Source organism: Heliangelus exortis, chromosome 7 (genome assembly GCF_036169615.1).
Source record: "Heliangelus exortis chromosome 7, bHelExo1.hap1, whole genome shotgun sequence".
Taxonomy (NCBI): Eukaryota; Metazoa; Chordata; class Aves; order Apodiformes; family Trochilidae; genus Heliangelus; species Heliangelus exortis.
This window is the reverse complement of record NC_092428.1, coordinates 18,737,776-18,761,475: the sequence shown is the minus strand read 5'-3', so window position 1 is coordinate 18,761,475 and position 23,700 is coordinate 18,737,776. Positions and strand designations below refer to the sequence as shown.

General features: G+C 36.3%; 1 protein-coding gene across 5 annotated transcripts in view; it reads right to left on the bottom strand.

Annotated features, from left to right (window-relative positions):
• The window catches only part of CCDC6 (coiled-coil domain containing 6), a 42,347-nt gene that overhangs the window by 2,795 nt on the left and 15,852 nt on the right, over nt 1-23,700 (bottom strand). Inside the window, exons 2-9 of one of the 5 annotated variants that reach the window (XR_011726835.1) lie at nt 21,343-21,492; nt 12,881-13,009; nt 9,078-9,181; nt 8,818-8,978; nt 7,741-7,897; nt 4,572-4,672; nt 2,225-2,349; nt 721-855 (exon numbers count right to left, since the gene is read on the bottom strand). Coding sequence is in view for 3 of the 5 variants with exons in the window: in XM_071749207.1 (XP_071605308.1) it covers nt 2,004-2,096; nt 2,225-2,349; nt 4,572-4,672; nt 7,741-7,897; nt 8,818-8,978; nt 9,078-9,181; nt 12,881-13,009; nt 21,343-21,492 (1,020 nt within the window). In the remaining 2 variants the exon portion in view is untranslated. Of the gene's footprint in view, nt 1-720; nt 856-894; nt 2,097-2,224; nt 2,350-4,571; nt 4,673-7,740; nt 7,898-8,817; nt 8,979-9,077; nt 9,182-12,880; nt 13,010-21,342; nt 21,493-23,700 lie in introns of those variants that run through there. The other 4 variants (XR_011726836.1, XM_071749207.1, XM_071749208.1 and 1 more) reach the window with 4 other exon arrangements.

The following is a 23,700-nucleotide window of genomic DNA, read 5'->3' as shown; positions in this document are numbered from 1 at the left end:
GAATTCAAACAATTACATGGGAAGGATCCATTTCAAAGCAAGAATCACAATTCAACATTTGCATAAAATAAATGTCACTCTGAAACAGAGTAGCAAAGGAAAAGGGAGTCACTTCTGAGATCAAACAGAACAGGCGTTCCTTCCTGTCAGCTTGCAGGAAATGAACACAAGACATATGTTCAGAAGATACAATTACCTATGATGACCAGCAACCTAAAAAGAAATGAGAGATGCTGTAGAAACAGCATCTCCCAGTTGTACTTGCCCAACCAGTAGGTGCTGATGAACCTTGAATATTACTCTGATGTATGAAGTCCAACTACATGGTACCTGACTGAGTGTGGCCTGGAATGTTTCGAATGCCAGAGAGTCTGCTCAGAACCTCTAGCATCCTGAAAGGTACAGCCTGCAATGCTGCAGCAAGACCAAAGCATAATACAAATTGTTCTTCAGAGAACAAAAAATATTGCAATTCTTTGAGCTGCAGGAGTAAAGCAGTTGTTAGAGCTCCCTTCAAAAGAAGCCACAGATTTTCAATGCATATATAAACATAAAGCAGTGTGTATGGAAAGAAATCTTTAATGTTAAAACCTGCTTTTTCTTTACAAAGCAGTGTATGTGTGTGTGGAAATCTTATTTAATGTTAGCAATGTAAAAATATAAATTACACTGCACAAGACTAACTTCTGCACTTTTGAAACCAAAATTCTCACTACTTACCTATTCAGTTAGCATTAATCAAGAACCTCATGGCATGAAAAAACACCCACAATTAATAAGCAAAGGTGATGAACTCTGAGGAGAAGCATGATTACAGTGCTACACCAAATGTACTACCGGTAAAGTCAATTTATTCTGTAATGGAGATCAAAAATGAAGAGTCAAGAATCAAACTGCAGTTTAGTCAAATAATGTATATTGTACCTATTTTTTCTGCACAACTTTGTACAATAGATTAATGCTCTATGCGAAAAGCCAAGGGATTTTTGACAACTAAGTGATGTCTCTGAAACACTTAGAATACTTTATTTCATTTACATACATCTATACATCTACTATTAATATGAAGGGACTTGGTTTCAGTATTTAGACAAAGACAAGAGCTACTTTATCAATACCTTTCTTGAAACAATTAGTATTTCATTCTGAAGATGATCTTTTTCATAGTGATTTAATGTGACATTAATTAATTTATGGTTGCAGAAAAAGTAGTATTTCACAGAGACTAAACAGAAAAAGGTCCATTAAAATCTTATTTAGCAAATTATGTTCCAGGCTTTTCAGAAGCATTAATACCTTCCTGTGACTAACTCGTGTAACACACAGCAGTGGGCTGAACCTGGAATCAGGGTCCTATCTTCCTGCTGAGCTCCAGTTTCTCTCCTGTTCTACCTAGTACTGTAGCATAACCACCACTCTTAATGAAATTAACTTAACTTTGCACACTCACCTATAAGATTTTAGAACCAGTCATATTTTAGCACTCTACTAGAATTCTATTTAAACATGTTTTCACATCTCAGAATGACAAGTATATGCAAGTATATTTACATACTATCATACCAGTTGAGAAAAATCAAAATGGTCTTCATACAACAACTATAAGGTATTTTGCCAAATGGTTAATATTTAGGCTCTTTTTGCTCATTAAACTCCACAAATATTTAGAAGAAACACCATTAAGTAGAAATGCATCAAATATCAGAGAAATTGTCCTAACAAATGTTTATAATAACTTTCTTCTTTGCCAATGAGAATAGAAAATAAGAGTTAACTGCCTGTTACAGTGACATCGTGGTAACATTGTGTGTCATCCTGAAGAAAACCTGAGCTTGAAGCAACCTCAGATGACTCATCCGTCAGATGGTGGAGACTAGGAGAAAAATGAAAGCAATTTTTTTACTTCCTGGGGTAGGCTTAGTAGCTTAGAACATCACTTCTCACACCCTGCCTGCTGATCCATAAGATGATACCTATTACTGTCCTTAAGATGATAATACATCCTATTCTTTTGCAGAAAATAAGGTTGTCCAAAAAGAATCAGTTTCTGAGGGGTGAAGAGGAAAATCAGGGCTGAAGGAAGCAGCAATAGATATCTTGGAGTAAGGAGACAAAAACAAACATTTACCAAAATGTTTTGTAAAAAAGCTTAAGGACAAGCAATCATAACTTTTAAAAACCAAACTGACATTGGTAACAAGTATTTGCTCTTTTAAATACTTACTGTAATACCATGGGATGGTCCCATATGTTGCACATGAAGGCCTGGGGAATTGTAGTAAGACATTCCAGCTCTAGTCAGTGAAGTTGGTGGTGTGAAACCAACTGTGTGACTTGCATAAGACAGACCTAAAAATTGTTAAAAGAAGGTAGCATCAATATTATTGTCTATATGTCTAACCAGCATTTCTAACTGGTTTCAAATTGTGTTTCTAGAAATTCAGATACAACATTTCCTAAATGAAACAAGCCAAGTCATGTAATTGCTTGACATAAAATTCTTCTATTCTGTGCTGATACTTTTGACTGTATTTTACTGTATTACTTATGTATAAAGTACTCTCAATAGCTCTGCTTCCATTCATTACCACATTCATACACATAACAGATAGCTGTACAAAATTCCCTATTCATCTCATTAGTTCTCTAGCAAACTGCTGCTTATTTTTTCCTAAGTCTAAAACTTCCCAAAGGTGGGTATTAATTTATCATATGTGGGTATTAATTTATCATATGTGAAGGAGAGTAATGTAGCTACCTGTGCAAAAGGGCTGGTCTAGAAAGAACATCTACCATACCACCATGACCAAAATCATGAACTGTGTTAGAGACTATCATTTCAGCTGTGCTGTTTATAACCCTGTTTTGGACTTTATTTCAGCATCCCTTGGCTGATAAAATTCTCAGGAGAACACAGCACTCTTGTATCAACTACTGATGAGAAATACAGTCCACTGGAACAAGCAAGTGTTACAGGGAGCAAGCAGTTACTTCAGAACAGTTGTTAGGATGACAATGTTTCTGTATGTTCCATTACAGGAAAAGAATAAGAGAATATACATTGTTCTTCTGGTAACAGTCTGCAAAACATAGAAAATCATGTGATTTGGCTCATCTCACAATCTGAAAAATCTCTTGAAAATCTCTATCCTAACTCTAATCTTAACACTGTACATGGGTTATGGCCACAGCTAGTTTTCACAAATGCTTACTCCGTTTGCAACACTTCTGAGCTGTTCTGAAAAACTAGTCAGTCTTAAAAATGTAAGAATTTAAAGATACTGTATACATTGTAGCAGACCTATGTAATAAAATGTGTCAATCGCATCTGGCAGAACATGCTGCTACAGGGTACAACTCCTTTGCCTGTATTATAGGACTCTGTACCACAGGTTCTAAAGTGGAATTTGGGAAAACAGTGCATGGAGGATTTACTTCATTATGTACAAGTGAGTTTGTGGTCAAAGAATCACAAACAGATCACAGAATGTTTACATTGGAAGAGAACTCCAAGATCATCCAGTCCAATCTTTGACCAACACCATAATCTAACTACTAAACCATGTCCTTAAGGATCAGGTCCAAATGCCTTTTAAATGGTGACCCCACCACTATCCTGGGCAGGCCATTCCAATGCCTGGCAACCCTCTCCGTGAAAAAAATGTTTCCTAACATCCAGCCCAAACCATCCCCGGGTGCAGCTCCCATCCATTTCCTCTGGTCCTATCACAGTACACTAAGGAGCAGAGGCTGTTTCCCTCCTCAGTCCAAGCTCCCTTGAGGTAGTTGTAGCAAGCTCTAAGGTCTCCTCTCAGCATCCTCTTCTCCAGACTAAACAACCCCAGCTCCCTCAGCTGCTGCTCCTCACAGGACTTGTGCTCCAGGCCCTTAAATAAATTTGGCTGCCCTTTGTGACCGTGGCCAACAACTTGTACTCCATGTACAAGTGCAATTTTAAGGAATTTTAAATTTTAGTCCATAAATGTGTCAGTAACACAAATATATTTCCTTTAACTTAAAAAATAGATTCAGTAATTAGTAATTCAGGAAAGGTTACGCAAAGCAACTACAGAAAAGAATTCTTATTTTTATAGTTATTGTTTAACAACAGAAAGTAGCAGAAGCACAAATGCCATTTCTCTACTAAAGAGAAATGGAAGTGGACTTTTTTCCAACACGTTCCAGATTGGACTTCCTTAAGAAGTTTTGATTCAGAGAATAGCAGTCTCATTACCAAACTAGAAATTTGTCTGATCTATGCATCTTGTTGGACATCTTCTATGGAGAGGGAGGCAGGGAAGAAGACAGCAAGAGAGAAAAAAAGAGAAGCAAAAAAGAAATAGAAGTGCAAGTGATAGTACTTAACTGATCTTTAATATCTGTTCACAGTGTAAAACAATCACCTGAAAACATGCTGCACTAGAAGACATCTAAGGCAAACTATTCTTCCATTTACTACACATTTTTTCTCTCCAGACTAGCTGTGGAAGGCTACTCACCTAAACATATTAACAGGCCACGTTACTATGTGATGCATACAAATAATTTTAGAAACTGGGTTAAATATTTACCAGGTGATATAGGTCTGCTAGAACTTGGTGAGGGTGTATAAGGGATAGGACTGGACACAGTGCGAGGTCTTAATCCTTGTGCAGACATCTCATTAAAATATCTAACAAAAAAAGGTAAAAAATAATTAGATCAAACCTATTAAAATGTGCCATATTTTTAAATATTTCGCTGTGTTTTATCAGTTCCCATAAGAATCATATGAGATTAATGAAGGACCGGTCACCTTTAGGAAGTAATGACAGGAACTCTCATCATTGCTGAAGGTTCAGATACTGGCTTAACTTTCAATGGAAATGGCTGGATTTATATTAGCCATTTACAGTTAAAACTCTACATGTTGCATATGGTTAGAACAGTACATATTAAGGCCAGAAGAATAAACTCTGTCAGTCTGACATTTACTGTATTCTTTCACTTTACACATCATTTCTACGTTGAACTCAGCTTGTCTGGCAGGACTGTATCTTCCAGAAAGGCTTTCAGCACTAATCTGAAACATGAAAAGTGTGTGTGGGGAAATAATTAAGGTATTGATAATTTACTCCAACAGCTGATCAGCCGCAGTTAAAAACTGTTTTGTTCTTGAACCCCTCTGGTCTCAATGTCTAGCTGTTTGCTTATCATGTCTTTTGCCAGTGAAACAGAGTAATTCTGAACCCAGGACTTCCTCTCATTAAAGATACTTTTAGATTGTGTTGGAAGACTCCTCCCACACTTCACTGTTATAAAGTGAACAGGTTAGAACAGCAGGCAAGGCATTTATCCCCACCTATAATAATTTTAGTGGTATTTATTTGTACTTTACTCACTGAATACATGGAGCTTCTTCACAGCCATCCTACTTGCCACTTACTGCTTATATCTCTAAAGGAATTTTATGTATTTTTTCCACCACACAAGGCCTGCGTTTTTCAGGTTGACTTGCTTATGCCCTCCACACTTAGATTTTTCAGTCATTGTCTAGGTTAGAGGTTCTGTTGCTCACCTTCTGCACATATGTTTGCCAATCAGTTCACCTCAGTATATATTATTATATTTCGCTGTGTTTCTTTACTGGACACAGCAAAGCAGAAGGCAAATTAGCTGCCTAACAGTTGTCTGATTCTAATTTGTCTCCCCTCCTGAGAAGTTCTTAGCAGCTACACATTTATTTCCAAATCACAGAAAAAAAACCCCTGTAACATAAATCAGCACGAAAAATACTCTTACTTGACAGAACTCAGAATTATGAGTACTTTGAGATCTGTGAGACAGTTCATAAACTATTTGAAACAGATTTTGATACTTAATCTTATTGATTTGTAACCAGGATGTTCAGTTACTAAGCCAAAAAACCTAACACAGGCAGTACCCTGTAGTGATACTAAAGCTGATCTGAATTTGGGTAGATCAGGTACTCCGAGCAGCTACAACAGAGAACAGAAAAATAAGAAAGAGTTATCTACAGAAGAGCCACCACTGGCAAGGTTAGCAAAACTGAAGTGATTAGGCTGCCTGTGCAACACACAGTAACTTGTAATGCAGACACTATTTGTATTGCAGCAAACCAGTGGCCTTTGGTTTTAATCTTATTTCATTCCACATAAAGAATTTTCTGTAAGTCATCCTAGTATCTGGATCAGGTGATATGGAATAGAAGCACATTTTTAGTACTTTTTTTGGTTCCAGGTATTTCCCTTACTACTCCAAAGAACAAGATGGAAATTCGAGAGGACAAAGCTACCACTGGTCAGAAGAAAGTTTTGGAAGAGCTGTGCATTTTGCATTCAGTAAAGAATCTATTTACTGCCATCTCTGAAAAATACATACTGTCAGCTTACCGAATGCAACTGAAAAACTTGGATACCTGGCCCATGACCACCATCATTTTTAGGAATACAGTGTAAGCTGACAAAATTTACATTTTGTCTTCACAGTTGTCCTAAGCCTAACCACTCTAACACTTGCTTTGTCCTTCCCTTTACTTTGCATTACTTAACCTGCAAATACTTGTTTTGGAGCAATTCTGTCATGCCCTTGTAGTGCTGAGAAAACTAACATGACACTGAAATTTCTTAAGAGTACAGAGTAGCTAATCAAGTTTTTCTGCATTTTATTGATTACCACTGCCTACAAATGTTTGACAAATTAATAGGATACTCTCATTTTTTGATTAATACTGGTAATTCACACACTTTAGGCTGTATTTCCACTACCATGTAAATACTGGGGAAAAAAAGAAGCTCATAAAAGTAGATTCTTGTATTTCTAACAATTTAATTTTTACAGGATTCACTACATCTTTATAATAGTGAACTTTGAGGGTGGCTCTTTGAAACAAAATATCTGGTGCTTAATTTCTGATAATTATGGTTTATAACAAATATATGACTGATGACTCAAGATTCTTCTGATGACTCAAGAAATATCTCATTATCAGAAGAATAAAAAGCACAAGGTAAGTTTAAAATTTTTTTGAAAGGACCACTATAAATCCAAACCAATGTAAAACGACTAACAAAATATGAGAAATAAGAATGTTTTATTCTAAGCATACTTAAAAATCCCTTTCAAGATATAATAGTCATACAAATACGATGTGAGAAAATGCTAAAAATAATTTATATAAAACCATGAAAAACTTGAGACTATCTGTAAAGTCAGTACAAGCAGTGTCGCTTGCAATCCAGAAAAAAAAAAAATAAATCAAGGATGTTAGAATTTTGACATCAAGAAAAATCCAATAGTTTTGGATCCTCTCTCTAAGGCTTTACGCAGTATCCCTTCGTATTTGGCTGAGCACATTTTATTTTCTGCAAAGGACAAATCAGCCTCAAGTAAGAATGTTCCTTGAAGTTACAAACTTAAGGAGAAAACTACTATGATCACTGTCATGCCTAAGTTATCCTTAACCTCAGCTCCATAGCTACATTTATTTCAATATACATTATCAAAACCCCAAGCAATTTTCAGAAGCAAATATTTTCTTTCTGACAGTTAAATCTAATGCAATCTCTACACAAGATTTGTAGAATTCTACTGAAGATATTCCTGAATCCTGCAGAAATTTGATATGTATACTGAACCCAAATACATGATATTTCTATAAAAACATATTATACAAAAGCAACGTAAGAGTTGATTAATAAGCTCAAAACCAATATATCTAGATGGCTAGAAAATACAAACCTTTCATCATCCATTTCTAAGCTGGATTCACTTTCTGACAGTTGCCTGCAGAGTGCTTCCCTACGTTCCATTTCCCTCTGTAATTTTCTTTGAAGTCTCAAGTTCTCTTCTCTCATATGCCGCTCCTCTTCTAAATATTGTGCCATCTTCTCTGAATCTGAAATTCAGGATGCTGTTAGCATGTGATTGAAATACAATTTCACTAAAAAACAAAGATGTTGTACCTAATTTTACTACAGTACTTCAAGAACAAAGGTGAAGAAAATGTTCAGGATGGATTACTCAAAATTCTCATCTCTAAGTTATTAGCTCAAAGCCTAATTCAGACCAGTAGCTACTAAAGTAATTTGCTGGTTGACAGCAATTTGGGAAATAAGAGGTAAAAAGCATGAAAAGTTTTACTCATGAAGAAAATAAATAAAATCAAAACCAAAAGAAATACATTTATTCCTGCTGCATTAAAATAATACTGTTCCACATATACAAAGATTTTACTGCAATGCATATAAAATTATTTTAAAGATATATTTCCATTTTGTAGGAGAAAGCACAGAACAAGTTTTGAAATTCAAAACACTGAAACTTATATTAAATTCCTACTATACTACTACAGCATTCTTCCAGTTAGTTACACATTTTACCACAGCAGGACATGTAGCAAGATTAAAAGCCAACAAGCGATTCACTCTACATCACAGACCAATTTGAGTTTGCAATTCTAAATAAGTTCAGCTAACATCACTGGTCTGGTATTACAGGCTATTTGAAATCATAAAATCAAATTATGGAAAGCTTCAAAGCATTTTGACAGATTTAAATAAAATGGAACACAAGATGAAGACTTACGACAATATTTTTTGTGTAGTTTTCTAATGTTTGATTATGCTTACAGATAATGCTTTGGCACTAAAAACAATATTACACTTCTACATGCTTTGTGATCATGCCATTCCCCATGTCTACCTTAGATTTGAACTCAGGAAACTATATTTTACATATAATAGATATTCATGTAAGATTTTTGTGATATTACATTCCACAAACTTAGAAAGATTTAAAACCCAAGTTTTTACTCACGCTGTAGCTGTGCAGCCCTCAGTTGTTTCTTTAACCTCTCCACTTCATTCTTTAAAAATCTGATATGTCTCATCATATTTTCTGGAGAATCTATCTCCATTGATATGTCTCTGGGTGATGGTGGAGCAGATACTGGCTGGTCTAATTTCTCCTGCAAAATTCTGTATAAAAAATAATTCAAACTTGAAGTTCAATTCTAGTGAAAAGAAAGTATTAAATGATACCTCTACCACAGTAACAAATACGCTGATGAGACAAACCTTTTCTCTGCTTCAAGCTTGTCCATCCTCTTCCAGAGACGATTCACTAGTGCCTCTTGTTCTTGTTCCAAAGTATTTTCAAGGTCAATCTTCTCACGTCTTAGCTGGAAAAACAATAAATGAAATGATGGAAAAGTATTTTTTACAAGAAACTGTCATTAGGGAACACTGATATTATTTTACATGATGCTCTGTGACAGCAAGGAGAAGGTGAAGAAAATGAGACACAGCACACTGGTCACAGAGCCAGTGAAAGATCAAGAGATTCAGGAATCAAACAGCTGTCATCTCCTTAGAAATTTTTGTCATGGAGCTTGTTTTCTCTGACCAGTAAGGAGGAGCTTGAAGTTCTGGACACATGGTCACTAATGGCATGGACAAGCCTATTCAAAGACAGCTTCTACTCCTCATGTCTCTTAAGTTCAAAGCATTTATTATTTTGAAAAATGTTAGATTATTTTTTAGTAGAAGAATCACAGTTAAGTAAGTCAGAAACGGAACAGAAGCCATGTTTGCCCTGTGTTAGACAAAGGAGTGACATAAAAATAACGAAGAAAAAATTATGCAAAGTGTCTTAAGTGCTTCTGCATCCACTCCTACTAGCAGAAACAAATGTACTTCTGTCTTAGCAAATGCTTTACAAAAGTAAATGTGTAACCTGACATTCCCATTTACTTATGATGGGAACATTCTTGATTCTGCTATAAGCAGATGAAAGCAGATGCAGTTTAGAACCATAGAACCACACATGAAGAAATCTATTATTAGTATTTTAGCACAAATACAATGCAAATATTAGTAAGAATACACCTGAATACTAACAGGCACAGCTGCTCTTGTCAGTGACACTGGATGATGAATTCCAGAGTTATCAATAATGAAAAAATAATGGGACAGGTTAACACCTCTACAGCTGAAAAATAGCATGGAGGCATTTTTCCTAGCCAAGTCTAAGTTAACACCACTTTACTAATGGGCTAATAATCCCATGATACAAAATGGAATGACTGAAACCAGTCTTCTAAAACAGACTTCCCTCACACATTTACTGCATCACTGGGTGAAGTGGTATTACAGCATCCAATGCTGTAAGGCCTCTGTGCCACCCACTAAATTAATACTGAGATACCAAAACAGAATTTAAAGTTGCACACTTCAGGTATAGACCAAGTTTAACGAACATACAACTTCCTACTTTTTACTTACAGTATCTAATTTCTCTAAGCTTGAAATACACTTATATTGATGAGTAATAGGAAACATCTCTAGAAAAATAAACACTGTTCAGTAAATCTTTCCGCATGAGTTTCCAGCCATGCATTTAACAGCTAAGGGAACTTTCACTTCAATAAAAGAGAAGTTAGGAGCTACATGCTTCAGCCTCACATGAGGGATGAGAATTTGGATCCTGACTGATACTTCCTTCCCCACACCAGAAGGAGCTGGAATGGTATAAAGGGAAAGGGCTCTGCCTCAGGGGGGTAAGGGCACTCTCTCTCTGGACACTGCTCATTAAGACAATTTGGTCAGTGCTTGGGGCTGACTATAGATAGGGAAGAAATTACACACAGTGTTCTGGGAATCTGCATACTGTGCTCCTATGTGACCAACAGGCAGATCTTCACATCACTGCACAGCCAGCTATATAAGCACATGGTAAAAAAGGTCTGACTTCAGATCACTACTTCTGCAGCAATGTTTTTTGCATCACTTCAATGAAACAGTTTCGACTCACCTACTCTGGCAGTCTTTTTACAATGATTTTATTGATTTAGCACCAAAAAAACCTCACAAAAAACATACTGGTGAAAATAAAGCTATTTCATTTAATGAAAAAAAGAAGAGCACACTGGAATTTAAAGGCAGAGGGAACTATTTATAACGTTGGATTTGAAAAATCTAAGACTGCATTTAGTATTACAGCAATCATCACCAAGGCAGCACTCCATTAGTTAGAAATCTGCATATAGGTCAGCACACACAATGGCAAAGTCAAATCATCAGCAACAATACACAAATGAGCCTTGTGTTGTGTCCTGGAGGCTGACAGATACTCTTGATGAAGCACCCAAAGAAACTAGGGTGTAAAACAGAGATCTAAAACTCCACATTGCCAGCAATATAAAAAACACACTATAAACAGGTATCTTCCTTAACTGATCCTGAGTTTTGTCCCAGTGTTAGTTTATAAAAGCTTTGAGGATGAACACCTTGAACCGAACCTACAAGAGAAGCAACTGCAGCACTCTGACCAGAGCTGTGAATTCAGAGAAGAGGTATATTTGCTTTGCACTAGGTAGATTCATGTGTACTTTGAAAATTTCATTTAACTCTAGTGAACTAATCTGTTACAAATGTGGTAATATTCTGAACTAAAATAAACAGGATAGGATTATATTTTCAGATCAGAACCTCAGTGTAAGAGAAAACAAGTATACACTGTATTGCATAAAACTACACATGGCACTTCTAAGACTGACTGCCACATTTATCTTCATAAATTAAGCTAGATATTCAAGAGAAAGATCAGATACCACCAAAATATAACACTTCACTTTTGAGCATCCATGCTTTTTGAACAATCTATTGTTGATATTGAGATGTAGCAACAAGTTAAAATTTTATAATTTCACAAGTTTGTCTGCTCAGAACAATTATATGAAAATTAATACCATTAACATTTAAAAAACTAAATCCAGCTTAATATGTGAGTTTACTTTGCATTTTGATTAAGTGGTCGCCACCACCACCTTGTGGCTACAAAAGTTATTTCACTCCCATGTTTATTTCCATAATGGTTAAGGGTTTGCTGGCAACTACATACTCCTACCTTTCTCATTTTCAATTTGTTCCACTTGTCATCATATCGAATGTCAGCATAAGAATAAATAAAACCTATTTCATAAATAAATAATCATTAACTAATTTATCCACAAAGCCAATAGAAATGGGAGAGTCATACAAAACCAGGAGAAATTCGTATTACTGGCAACAAAAAAGTTCCATATCTGATGAGAACAGGGAAAAATTAAGGAAAAAAAAAAAAAAAAAATCACAGAAATAATGTGCTACATTGACATCACCCATATTATCTGACTTTGCTAAACAAGCCTGTATGTTCCATCAGTTTGCCTTGGAGTCAAACAGACTCCTACTAACACCACCGAGATGGTTTGAGGCACATGCCTAAAATAGAGGTAAGACCAGTCCCAATGTCTAAACTTCCAGTGGAAGCATAGCTAAAACAACAGGTGGTTTATCTCTGTAATCTTCATTGCTGTCTAGGGCAAAAGGGAATCAGACATACTCAAATCTGAAATCTTTCTAAGTATACACACAGCTGACATCTCACAGATCAGTTGTGTGCTATCTAAGCTGCCACAAAAATGTCACCTAGAACATAAGACCACATACATACCACTCCCTGTTGTGCTTAAGTGCTATCAGAAGTGACAGTCTTTCCCACCAGCCACATGAGTGGAAGTTGATGAAAGCAACAAGATGCATTAGTTAGAAGAAAGCTGTATTGGCAAAACTCACAGCTGTCCAGCAGACATAAAGGCCTGCAGTAAGGATAGCGAAAGTTTCAACAAGCATGAAAAAAAAAATTTAAAAAATCCAACTCTCATAATAAATTACAGTAATGATTTACTGCTTTGAAAGCCAATCTGACTTTTCTGTGTTCTTGATATTGCCCAGCTTCTCACATCCCAAAAAATTAAGTCAAACATAATACAAAACACGCTGGTCTTTTTCAGAATCTTCTGGTTTATAGTCATACAACTCTGAAAATAAGGTGTTACCTGCTCCAGGGTGAGCTGCTTTGAAATTGTATCATTTTCCAGTTTTTTAATCTTCTTCATCAGTTTGTTCACTTGAAATTCTTGTTCCTGCTCTAAATGCTGTTCCAGTTCAGCTTTCTCATGCTGCAGCTAAAAATTAAGGAGACATGGAAGCATTTTAAAGACGCAAATCAAAGTATGAAACATTTATACCGCATTTATACATTTACTCACACATTTATTCTTACTGCACATCCAATTCTATACTGATAATTATTCTCAAATGCAAAGCACACCCAACACTTCTTCAAAAAGAGCAACATTTTATCAAAAGACTTATCTTAGTGTTCATAAAAGTATTACTTTTAATCTAACTACATAATTTCAGGAGCACCCAAGCTTAAAATGCAGGTTTTGCACTCAGGCAGCTGAAAGTTTAAAATTATTACTTAAGTCATACAACTGAGATTGCAGCACAACAAGACAGTTAAAAAAAACCAAACCCATCTAATTTCTATTCCTATGGTAGGAAGAACAAAAAACTTTGATAATGTAACAATATTTGTTATTTAAAAATTATTATTTTAACAGTTAAGGGAATTTTTTTCAGTTAATATTCCTAATTGAAATAAATCTTTACACTCAAAGCTCTCAAGCAGATGGAAACAAACAAACAAAAAAATCAAAACCCATTTAATATTAATTATGGCTTGGATACAGTAATTTTTAACATTAAAGTCAAAATCACTATGGAATCCCTCTGAGACAGAGGGACCCAAGTCTTCCTGTGGATAGAACAGAGTGACTGGCACCATGGTACAAACACATGATCTAGGAAAAACCAAATGTCATCAAATGACAATGAGGTAATTACACCATGCTCTAGCCATCCACTGAAAACTGTTAAGCACTTTTTTCCACTTGCTGTTTTTCCTACAACACTTCTGGCTATCACATTACAATATGTAAGGTCATAGTGTTTAAATGTGTGAGGAAAACCAAGGAAATGGAGAAACACCTCTCCGTCATGGACAATAGCTGAGGTTGCAGGATATCCAGAGAAACATATTTTGGTTTTAAAACAAGCTAAAACTGTTAGTTCACTAATTCAGGGGTTTTTTTGCTGCTATTTATAGGGACAAAATCATCTGTGAAGTGCAGCCTGGCAGAGAGTTCAGAGCAGAAACACACTGAGAGAGTTCAGAGAGAATGCTAGGCAGACAGGAACTACTTGGTCAATATACAAATGGGAGAAATTTGTAGTTTAAATATATTTTCAGATTTTGCTTCTCACAAACTGAAATAAACACCTGAATAGGAATTAAAAAATGAGATTCATTCCTTTCACTTACTAAATCACAGAATTTTGTTCCAAAAGCCTGACACCCATGCAAATTCTCATGCATCTGAAGACACCTGGACTATGACATGATAATCACTGAGATTCTGATGGAGGCTGGAAATAAAGTAGTTTCTCCTCTCTTGGAATATGCAGGGCTGCCAAGTATGCAAATGTAGGTTTTCATTAAAAAAAAATAATCTATATTCATACTTTTAAATCAAAATAGTTTGTTTTATTTGATAATAAAAAAGGTGAAGTTTCATACTTCAGTATAGGCGTATTGGTTGGAAAAACGCTCTTTTGATATGAAAAAAATATTTGGTTTTAAAACTCTACAAGCCCCTCTCTCCTCCTTTCCTACGTCTAGACAGCAGCTACAGTTTAAGACTGAAGACAGCCACAGCGTCCAAGAAGACAAGTGCAAGACAAGAGGGCACAAGAGGTCTCAAGTTGTGCCGGGGGAGGTTTAGGTTGGACATTAGAAAGAATTTCTTTACAGAGAGGGTGATCAGACACTGGAATGGGCTGACCCAGGAAGTGGTGGATTCTCCATCCCTGGAGATATTTAAAAAGAGCCTGGATGTGGCACTCAGTGCCATGGTCTAGCAACTGCAGCGGTAGTGGATCAAGGGTTGGACTTGATGATCTCCGAGGTCCCTTCCAACCCAGCCGATTCTATGATTACCACCTAGCTCAAGGTATCTACTGCACTTTCATCAAAAAGATAACTTTTTTTTTTCATCTAACTAAAAATTGAGACCAAAGCCAGTTGCCGTAATCAGCTCACGCTGATTAAACTGTGCAAAATTGAACTGTGCAAAAAAGGCAGACAGACAGAATCTCTTACTCAGCCTAAAGCCAGATGCTGCTAACATCCAGGAATCGTGTGGTGGGGACTGCTCAGATTTGCAATCCAGGCAGATCATACAGTCAAACAAAGCCACTTCAAACCAGCTACCATATACCATTTCTTGCTCTTGCGTGCAAATGCAACTACCAGGTTACTTAAACCAAACTGAGCTGCAATAGCACCATCTTGCTTTTCAAATAATTCCTTTTAAGGCTTATTGGAATTGTCATCACACAGAAACAGATGATGCTTACTCATTAGATCAGTAGCTGCTGTGTAAGACCTACAAAACCCTGCCTTGGGAGTGTGAACATACCACAGCCAACTGACCATTCCTGCTGATAAGAAATCTAATAAGTGAAACCAAGAAAGATCTATTACAGGAATATCTTAACATAAATACACCAGGAAGTTAATTAACTGGGAATAAAAAGAAACTCAAAACACTATCTCCTTGGGGCCTAAAAGGGATAATAACAAAACAAAAAAAAAAAGCCCTGTTGGACATCCTGATGAAACGACTTTATTCTGCTACTCTCCTTTACACTTTTGGCTTAATTATTCAGAGTGGGAAAAAAATACTAATAACATAGCCCAAAATAGGTATTAATGGTGTGTGTCACAACTGGATAAAATAAATTTTCCCTTCTCCTGCCTTTGATTAAAAACCAAACAAAACAAAGTAAAACAGAATTGCTAACAATGAGAAAATATGCACTGATAAAATGCTGTTGAATATTGTTTATTTTACTTAGAAAAGTAAGAGTATTTTCAAACTGTTTTAAATCAAATGCAATTATAGTAACACCTGTTTACATATACACCTACAGTTGCCAGCTAAAGACAAGGAAAAAATGCATGAGAATGGGTCACCTTGATGACAATGTCTTGTAGACCTTGAATTGAACATGAAAACAGTAAGAGAGGTACTGGTGGCATTTTCATCTACATAAGATCAGAGATGGGTCTGGTGCAAGACAGCTAATACTTCAAAATGAGAGAAGGGCTATCAAATACAAAACCTAGCAGCAGAAAGAGTGCATGAGTTAGCTCAGGTAAGACCTATATAATTGCAGTAATATAACAATAAAACATAAGCCACATTTACCTTGCTTACTCTACTGGCTTATTCTGAGACAGTAGAAAGTGTTTTTATGAAATAATGGTGCTAATGGATAAAGTTCCTCCTTAAAAAACAACCCTCATTTGTCCCCAGACTATGACCTTGTACACTTTACTGTACAGTCTATTTTTACTACTCCAGGCCTCAAAAGTTGTCCAATTTGCCCTTTGCTGCATCCTGAGAGTCCTATTTATTAACAAATTTCTATCAGCAGTTTGCCTTATCTTTATGTCCAGATGCTCATCAAATAAATGATAGATGAGCTGACTTTATTCCACACAATCACATTTGCATCCTTGAGCTGACTCATGGTATTTTGGAGAGCAGGAAGGGTAATAGCTTGTGTTTATAGACTTATAATTTCTGAAAGACTTGTCAAGAGTCACACTTGCATGACAAACAGTTCTCTATAGCCTCCCAATTACTAAATCTTCCTCAATACACATTATGCTCTTATCTTGGCATGTCATAATATTTTACTTTCAAGGACAGACACTTGGACCAATTTGCACTTCAAAAAATATAAGGGTATCAAAAAACCCCTCTGTATGTGATTGTGCAAAGGACTGTTGTATAATTTAAAGAATAATTTACTTTGTAAGTTCAGACAATACAAAAAATTAATTACTTTTTTGAGCAGCCTTGTTTCAGAAAAGGTAAATTTTCAAGATTTTCTACTTTAAATTTCAGAAAAGTAACTCAGCAAGTCCATGTCTACAGCTGCAAGACAAGATCCTGCATCAAAACACTTCTAATGATACTCTGCAAAATATTACTATCATTTTATAATTACTAGGGATTGAGAACTCTATAAAAACATTGTTCCAAACTTTCCAGAGACCTAGTCAGGTAGATACAAATATAATTATACTAAGTACATAGGAAAATACAGTGAACATATGTAAGGCTTATAAGAACTTCATCAGGATTGTATATCATGGCAAATTTTTTTTTCCCTCAAGAGCTCTGTTGAGGGAAAGTCTGTTGAGATGCTCCTTCATTTCTGCACTAGCAAAGAAAATTAGAAAATATGCTAAACAAAGGAAATTCAGCTAGTAGAAGTGTATACTTATTTATTTGGCTTGTAGAGGCAGTAAAAGCTAATGCCACACAGCTACAAGCAGATATCAAAGGTATGGCACCTGAAAGCCTGGCAACAGGAAGCCTGGAATCAGTCCAGTGAAAAAACCTTTTTTCAAGTGCTACTGTGTATATTGAGAGTTAGCCTGGCATACAGTATAATTTTCAAAACTAATTTCTTAAAATATTGAAAAAGTGACATAACTGTATACTAGTGATGCACATCATGCTGAACTGGGAAATTCTTGTTAGGCTGTTAGCAAGGAGTGCTGCAGCTCATGCTCTGGCAGACAGCTTTCACATCTAAAACGTTTTAACATTCTGAGAGCTCATTCCAGATGCTGCTCTGAATAGGATGCGTAAGCCCCTACAATTGTGACAAACAAAGGTTTGACAAAGCATAAAACCACACAGGCACTATAAAAAAATTCCCTGTGCTAAGTGACTTTCAACTGAATGTCAGTAACTTTTACGCAGCCACAGACTAGTAAATATTTGAAAATTAAGTGACTACAAATAACATGAAGTTTACCACAAGTGCACACCTCCCTCTGATCCAAAAGGCAAAATCTTAGGCAAAAGAGATTGGCATGCATTTTTTTCTCCTCAGTCATACAAAAAGCAGGAAGGCATTTGATGTACAATGTCTGACAGCATGAATTTTCAAAGTCTAGTTCCAAGTCAGACCAATGTTTCCTGACAAACCAAGAGACTGGGAGTTTAACCCCTAACAGCAAAGAACAGTGGAGCAACCAATTCCTGCCCACACTTCCACTGGAGACTGATGTATTGCTGGTTAAGTTATCATCCAAAGCCTGTATTTAATTTAGTTACAATTCTCTCCAGATCAAAGAGACCACAAACGGAAGTGAACATTTATCAGTTCATTATTAGCCTTATAACTATGACATTAGTCTTGCATACTTTAATAAAGATAGAATTGCTACATTCTAGTAGGCAATGAATCTCAGGAAACTGAAAAAGGCAAATTGCAATTATCTTAACTTTGTGTCTAAGCAGCATTACTCCAAGATTTAGCAGTCCACTTGTGTAAAGGCAAGAGTATCCTCAACTACAGATTTTGTAATAATTACTAGTTGGCTGTGTGATCTGCGCTAAAATATCCTCTTTTCCACAAAACAAGTTTATTTGTGATATGAAGAGTTCCTCTTCTCAAACTTCTTTATCTGACAGCTTATAGGGGTGTAATTTCCAAGATTCATAATTGAAGAATCAAAACTTCCACACAACAGATAAGCTATCAGAAAGCAGAAACCAGTGTCGGTGTTATTTTCAGTTCCTTCCTGCTTAAGAAAACTGCCTGCCGTATCCTAATAACAACTTAGTAAATCCACAATGGCTACAGAAATAAAAAATTATTTTTCTGGAAATACACTGCAATATTCAAATGTTTCCTACTTCTACACGTAAACTCTTTAAGAGAAGAGACTAGTTCTCTTGTATAATTTATAAGCTTCTGAGCTAAACTAGTGTTTAGAAGAATATATTAATATGCATTTTTGCATTTCACTGCAAGCTTATCACATCAAAGACATAATCTAACCATGGAATAAGAGCTGCATTCAGCCAGCACACAAACAGAATAATAGTTTCAATATTAAACTATTTGTTTTAAAACAAACAAGTTCTCCACCTGTACTACAAGTCTTGAACCACTGTAAAGACACAAAAAGTCATCCAGATGTACGGGCCAGGAAACCTGCTGACCAAATCATGTACTGAGACACATCTTAAAATATGCTTTGCACTAGAACTCAGATATATCCTCTCATATTCTCCTCTGTGCACTGCAATTAACAGGTGAACCTGTAAGCAAGATACTCCATGCTGCTTGCCCCTCACAGGTACAACCACAACCAACACCCACAGGATGTTGGCAGCTGTTCTCTTCTTCAAGCTAACTGGCTGAATACTTAGACAGAGGAAAACTCACAATTTAGTTCCAAAAACTGCTACCTACCAATGCTGAGGGAAATGAGACAGTTTGAGGACTAACAATTTGGTAAACAGGTGCATTTAAGAGTAGTCACCTTTTAAAATCTTCTGATTGACATGACTATATTTATCAAACACTACATGAGGCACTACTTACTGAGGAGGGTCACAAGACATGCAGTGTAAGGCTGCAGGCTGAGGTACTCCTCAATAAAAGCAGGCAGTGGACAGAATTTTACCTCCATGTTATTGTATCTATGGCTATGTAGTTATTTTCAGCAGAAACTTGCAGCTTGCCTACAGAAAGCTGGGTAAGATTTACAGGATGATGTTGAATACAAGACTTGCGGATTTTCTCCAGGTATCATACATACAAAAGGTGACAACTCCATTGGTTTTACACCTGTGTCCTGTTTCAGATGCACATGGCTTCTCTGAATCTCTCATTAGCAAGGAAGAAGCTATGCCCTTCCAGTGGATAAACAACATCATGTCCTTGCATTATTCCATACACTACAATGAATTCTGAGGACAGTAGATTATTACATTTTCCTTTAATTTGGGACAACAGTCAAAGGATACTTCCTGAAAGTTCACAGGACACCACAAAATTTAACTGAAATTTTAGGTTGACAAGAAGTTTATATTTCTCTTTGAAATGTTTAAGCATATTTTGCATATTAGTTACTTAAGAGCTGTTAAAGATACAGCTTTAAAGCAATCTCAGTTGAATTCTAGGAAAAAGGCTAAGTATATTTTAAGCAGCTGCTAGATACAGCAATTTAGTTGCTGCAGAACTTGAGCAGTAGAAATTTGTGTGCAAATTCATTATGAGTTCAAACTCCTTCAGCCAAATCAAGTGTCATTTCAGTTTCTATTTTTAATAATAAGTTTTACTTTGCTCTACACAATACATAGTATAGCCCCAGGCAACCTGGTTGTGCAACGGATTTGTATATAGCACTTCCAATTAAACAAGAGTGCTCAACACACCATTTCTTGCTTTATTGGAAGAGACTTCAATGGAAAACTTTTTCTATAGTGGTGTCTACATCTTACTCCAGTTAGAAAAGAACACTCAGTACCCCTATTTTACTTCCATCTGCTTCTCTGTTTTTCATAAAAATGTGTAACTTTGAAAGCAAACATACATCTTATTCAGAAATGTTCTGGTCAGTCCCTAAGAAAAGAGAGGGTAAATGGTAATACCCGATCAAGGGTATTTAATCTTAATACTTAACTTATCATGTGATAATAAGCACCAAATAGACAAAGATATAGAAGGCCTAGTTTTCAGAAACAAAGTGTCAGATGGGATTGGCTCTAAAGTTGTTCCAAACAGTGTATTACCTAACAGCAAGGCTAAACATGCCTAACTCTCTAGCTGCAGAACATGAGAAATGCTAACAACATACAAATTAGCTTCTTTAAATATGGCAAGTTTTCCATTGCAAAGCTTATAAGCAATGGCATGGACAAAGCTACTGTGGATCACACCAAATATGCACCTAACTTAGTACCTTATGTATCGACAGAGGTCAAAAGCAGGTAATTGTGCAAGACTATCAGAACAGGGCAAACATGTACATCATTTCCAACAAATACTTACCCACCTTCCAAAAATTGGAAGCAGCTTGGGCAGTGAAAATAAGTTTCTCTGCTATAATTGTTCCAGCATCTTTTTACTTTCAGCACACAACTGGTGCAAGTGCTTTAATTCAAGAGAAGCAACTGTTTTATTAAAAGTCTCCTTCAAGCATTGTATAGGAAGTTTAGTATTTCAGGACTCCTGTTAAATATCAAACACTTCATACAAAGCAAAAAAAAAGCAGCTGTTTCACTAACATTTTAAATTATTCAGTAACTCTCTTTGGTAAGACAGCTAACATCTACTTTAAGCTACAATCATTTCTTTGCATCTCTATACAAACTTTAAGATTCTCACCACTGAGTTTGCAGATGCAATATATTAAAAAACACTTGCTCATTACATTTCTTCTACTGTTTTATAAAGTGTAAGTTTTACAATATCTACAAACTGACAATGTCCCTCTGAATAGAGAAACACTAACATATGAGTTCACCCATCAGTTGAGGCTCTTGGGAGAAATACCACTGAAGGAAAGAATTACCTGCATCAGTTTTCTTGAGAGCTCATTAGTGAGAAATTCCTCTTCCTTTTCATAGTTTACTGCCAGTGTTTCTTTTTCTTTCTGCAGAGCTTGAATCTTCTTAAATAGAGTATTACTGATGAATTCCTCTTCCTGCTCTGCCCTTGCTTGCTGTGAAGTAAAGAGACAGTTTTAAGAAAAAAGGAGCAAGTTTCTACATAAAAGCTGCAATTACTCCCCTCTAAATGTCCGTTACCTCTTTTCTTTTCTTTTTTCTTTTTTTTTTTTTTTTAAATCTTGCTCATTGTCCTGGAGAACAGTAGGATGGATCTAAGTGCTCTTACCATCCCCTTTTCTAATGCTATAGCACCCTTTTTTTTTTTTTTTTTTTTGTTCAGCGTCTTTCAACTTGGGAAACTACACTGGTGCTTTAAACACATGAACTGCTCAACCTTTTAAACATTATGCGAACATTACTGATTCACAGGTACCTACTTTTTCCTACTCTATTTCTAAAAGCAAATCCTCTCTAAACATTCTCCATTACAAGCAGAGGCACAGTTCTGACACTGCTGCATTCAGGACCTTGCCTTCCATCCAGATCCCTTAGACTGCAACCCTGCTTTCTAGGAGTCAAATAATGCATTTATTCTTTCAACCAGAAAGGCCACAGGCTCATGAGCATTCTCATCTCATGAGGATTTCTACCCAACATAAGCCCAAGAAACCATACTTGTAGTACTTCACAGAACTGCTACTTCATTACATACAACACAATTTTTAAAATGCTGAACAATAGCTAAGAATTCCCACTGTTCACCAGGAGAGCTACTCTGGAAATCTTCCCTATGAATTATCACTAGAGAAGACAATCTCCATTTCCACACTCCTGTAACACCCAGGCACAGCTCCACAGAAAGTCAGCCTGTAAACTTGCTTGTACTGCAGATTTGTGATTTTACTTGATTCTAATGATACCAGCTTATAGATTACAGTATGTAGAGATTCAGCAAGTTTCATTTCGGCTAAATTTTATAGAGGAAAATTTTTAAATTGAAGCAGAAGCATAACTAGAGCCTTCCTGAAAGCTTAGCTTCTATAATCTTCTGCCCAAAATGTGCCAACATTACAGGGGTTTGCAAACTTCTCAGATGAGTCCTCCTTCCATCAAGTCTTTCTCTTGACATCTTCATCTCTGCCTTCTTGTATTTTCTTCCATCTCTATCTTTTCTTGGCCCTTTCCTACTATTTGCCACCAGCTCCTGTCTCCCTGGCACCAGCAGAGCTGGCACTAACTTGGAGAAAAAAAACAAAACAAAAAACTCTGACAGCTTATTAGTTTAGGATCTTAAGTTCTTCATAGCACCTCCTCTCTAATGTTTATGCATCTCTATGGCAGAGAACCACTACTCCAGCACGTTCTGCATTGGTACTATGACTTGTCACATGAAGACAACATCAAGTTGTCCAAGAGCCCTGAAGAAATGCTGTTTTCAGCTCACAGCTCAGAGGATTAAAACTCAAAAAAATCTAACTGATCTCAGTAACATCATCTATCACTTTCTAAATGTGGCTTTATTTAGAGCTGCTAACAATCTTATGTCTTTAGAGACATTTTGGAACGGAGTAAACAAGTCAAATTGCAAGAGTTCATTGTCCTCACATCATTAAAATTCACACACACTGTTCCAAAATCAACTCTTCCATTGCCCTCACTACACTGGATTTCTACTGGTGTTTGCTTTTTAGTGGTTCATACAATAAAAGACAGTAACATACATCATGCTTACCTAAAATTAAATTAGAAAAGCACTTGGTTCCAAAAAACCAAAAAAGAACCAAGTTGTTGCTATTTAGATTCCTGTTCATCTCTAACTTGCACAGATTTGTTCTGCTCATGCTTTGTGCCAATCAGAAGCATTATTACAGCACCAAGATTGAACAACATTTTGGAGCCAGATCCTGATGTTACATTAATGATGGATGCTTAGGCCAGTGTGGGTTGCCATGATCCCAGCCAAACACCAATGCCAGCCCTCTGAGCTCACACAGGTGCTCACACAGCCAGTACGCCAACACAAGCAGAAGGAGATACCCAAAACCTAATCTTTTCCCTTCCTTCTCCCATTTTTCTTTCCTGGATCTCCTTCCTGAGCTGTTTTACCACATAGGCAGAGTTCTGGAATGCAGAAATGAGTGAACTGCCACAATTTAGACCTGCTTGAACTGCTCTGCAACAACCTTTTCCACCTACACCAAGCAAGACACCAGCTTGCATTCAGCTGGCTCAAAGGAAAAGCTGAGTATGATTACATCTCCTGCTATTATACCAAGAACTTATTTCTCAACTGAATAAACAACAGAAACCCTAGGTATCCA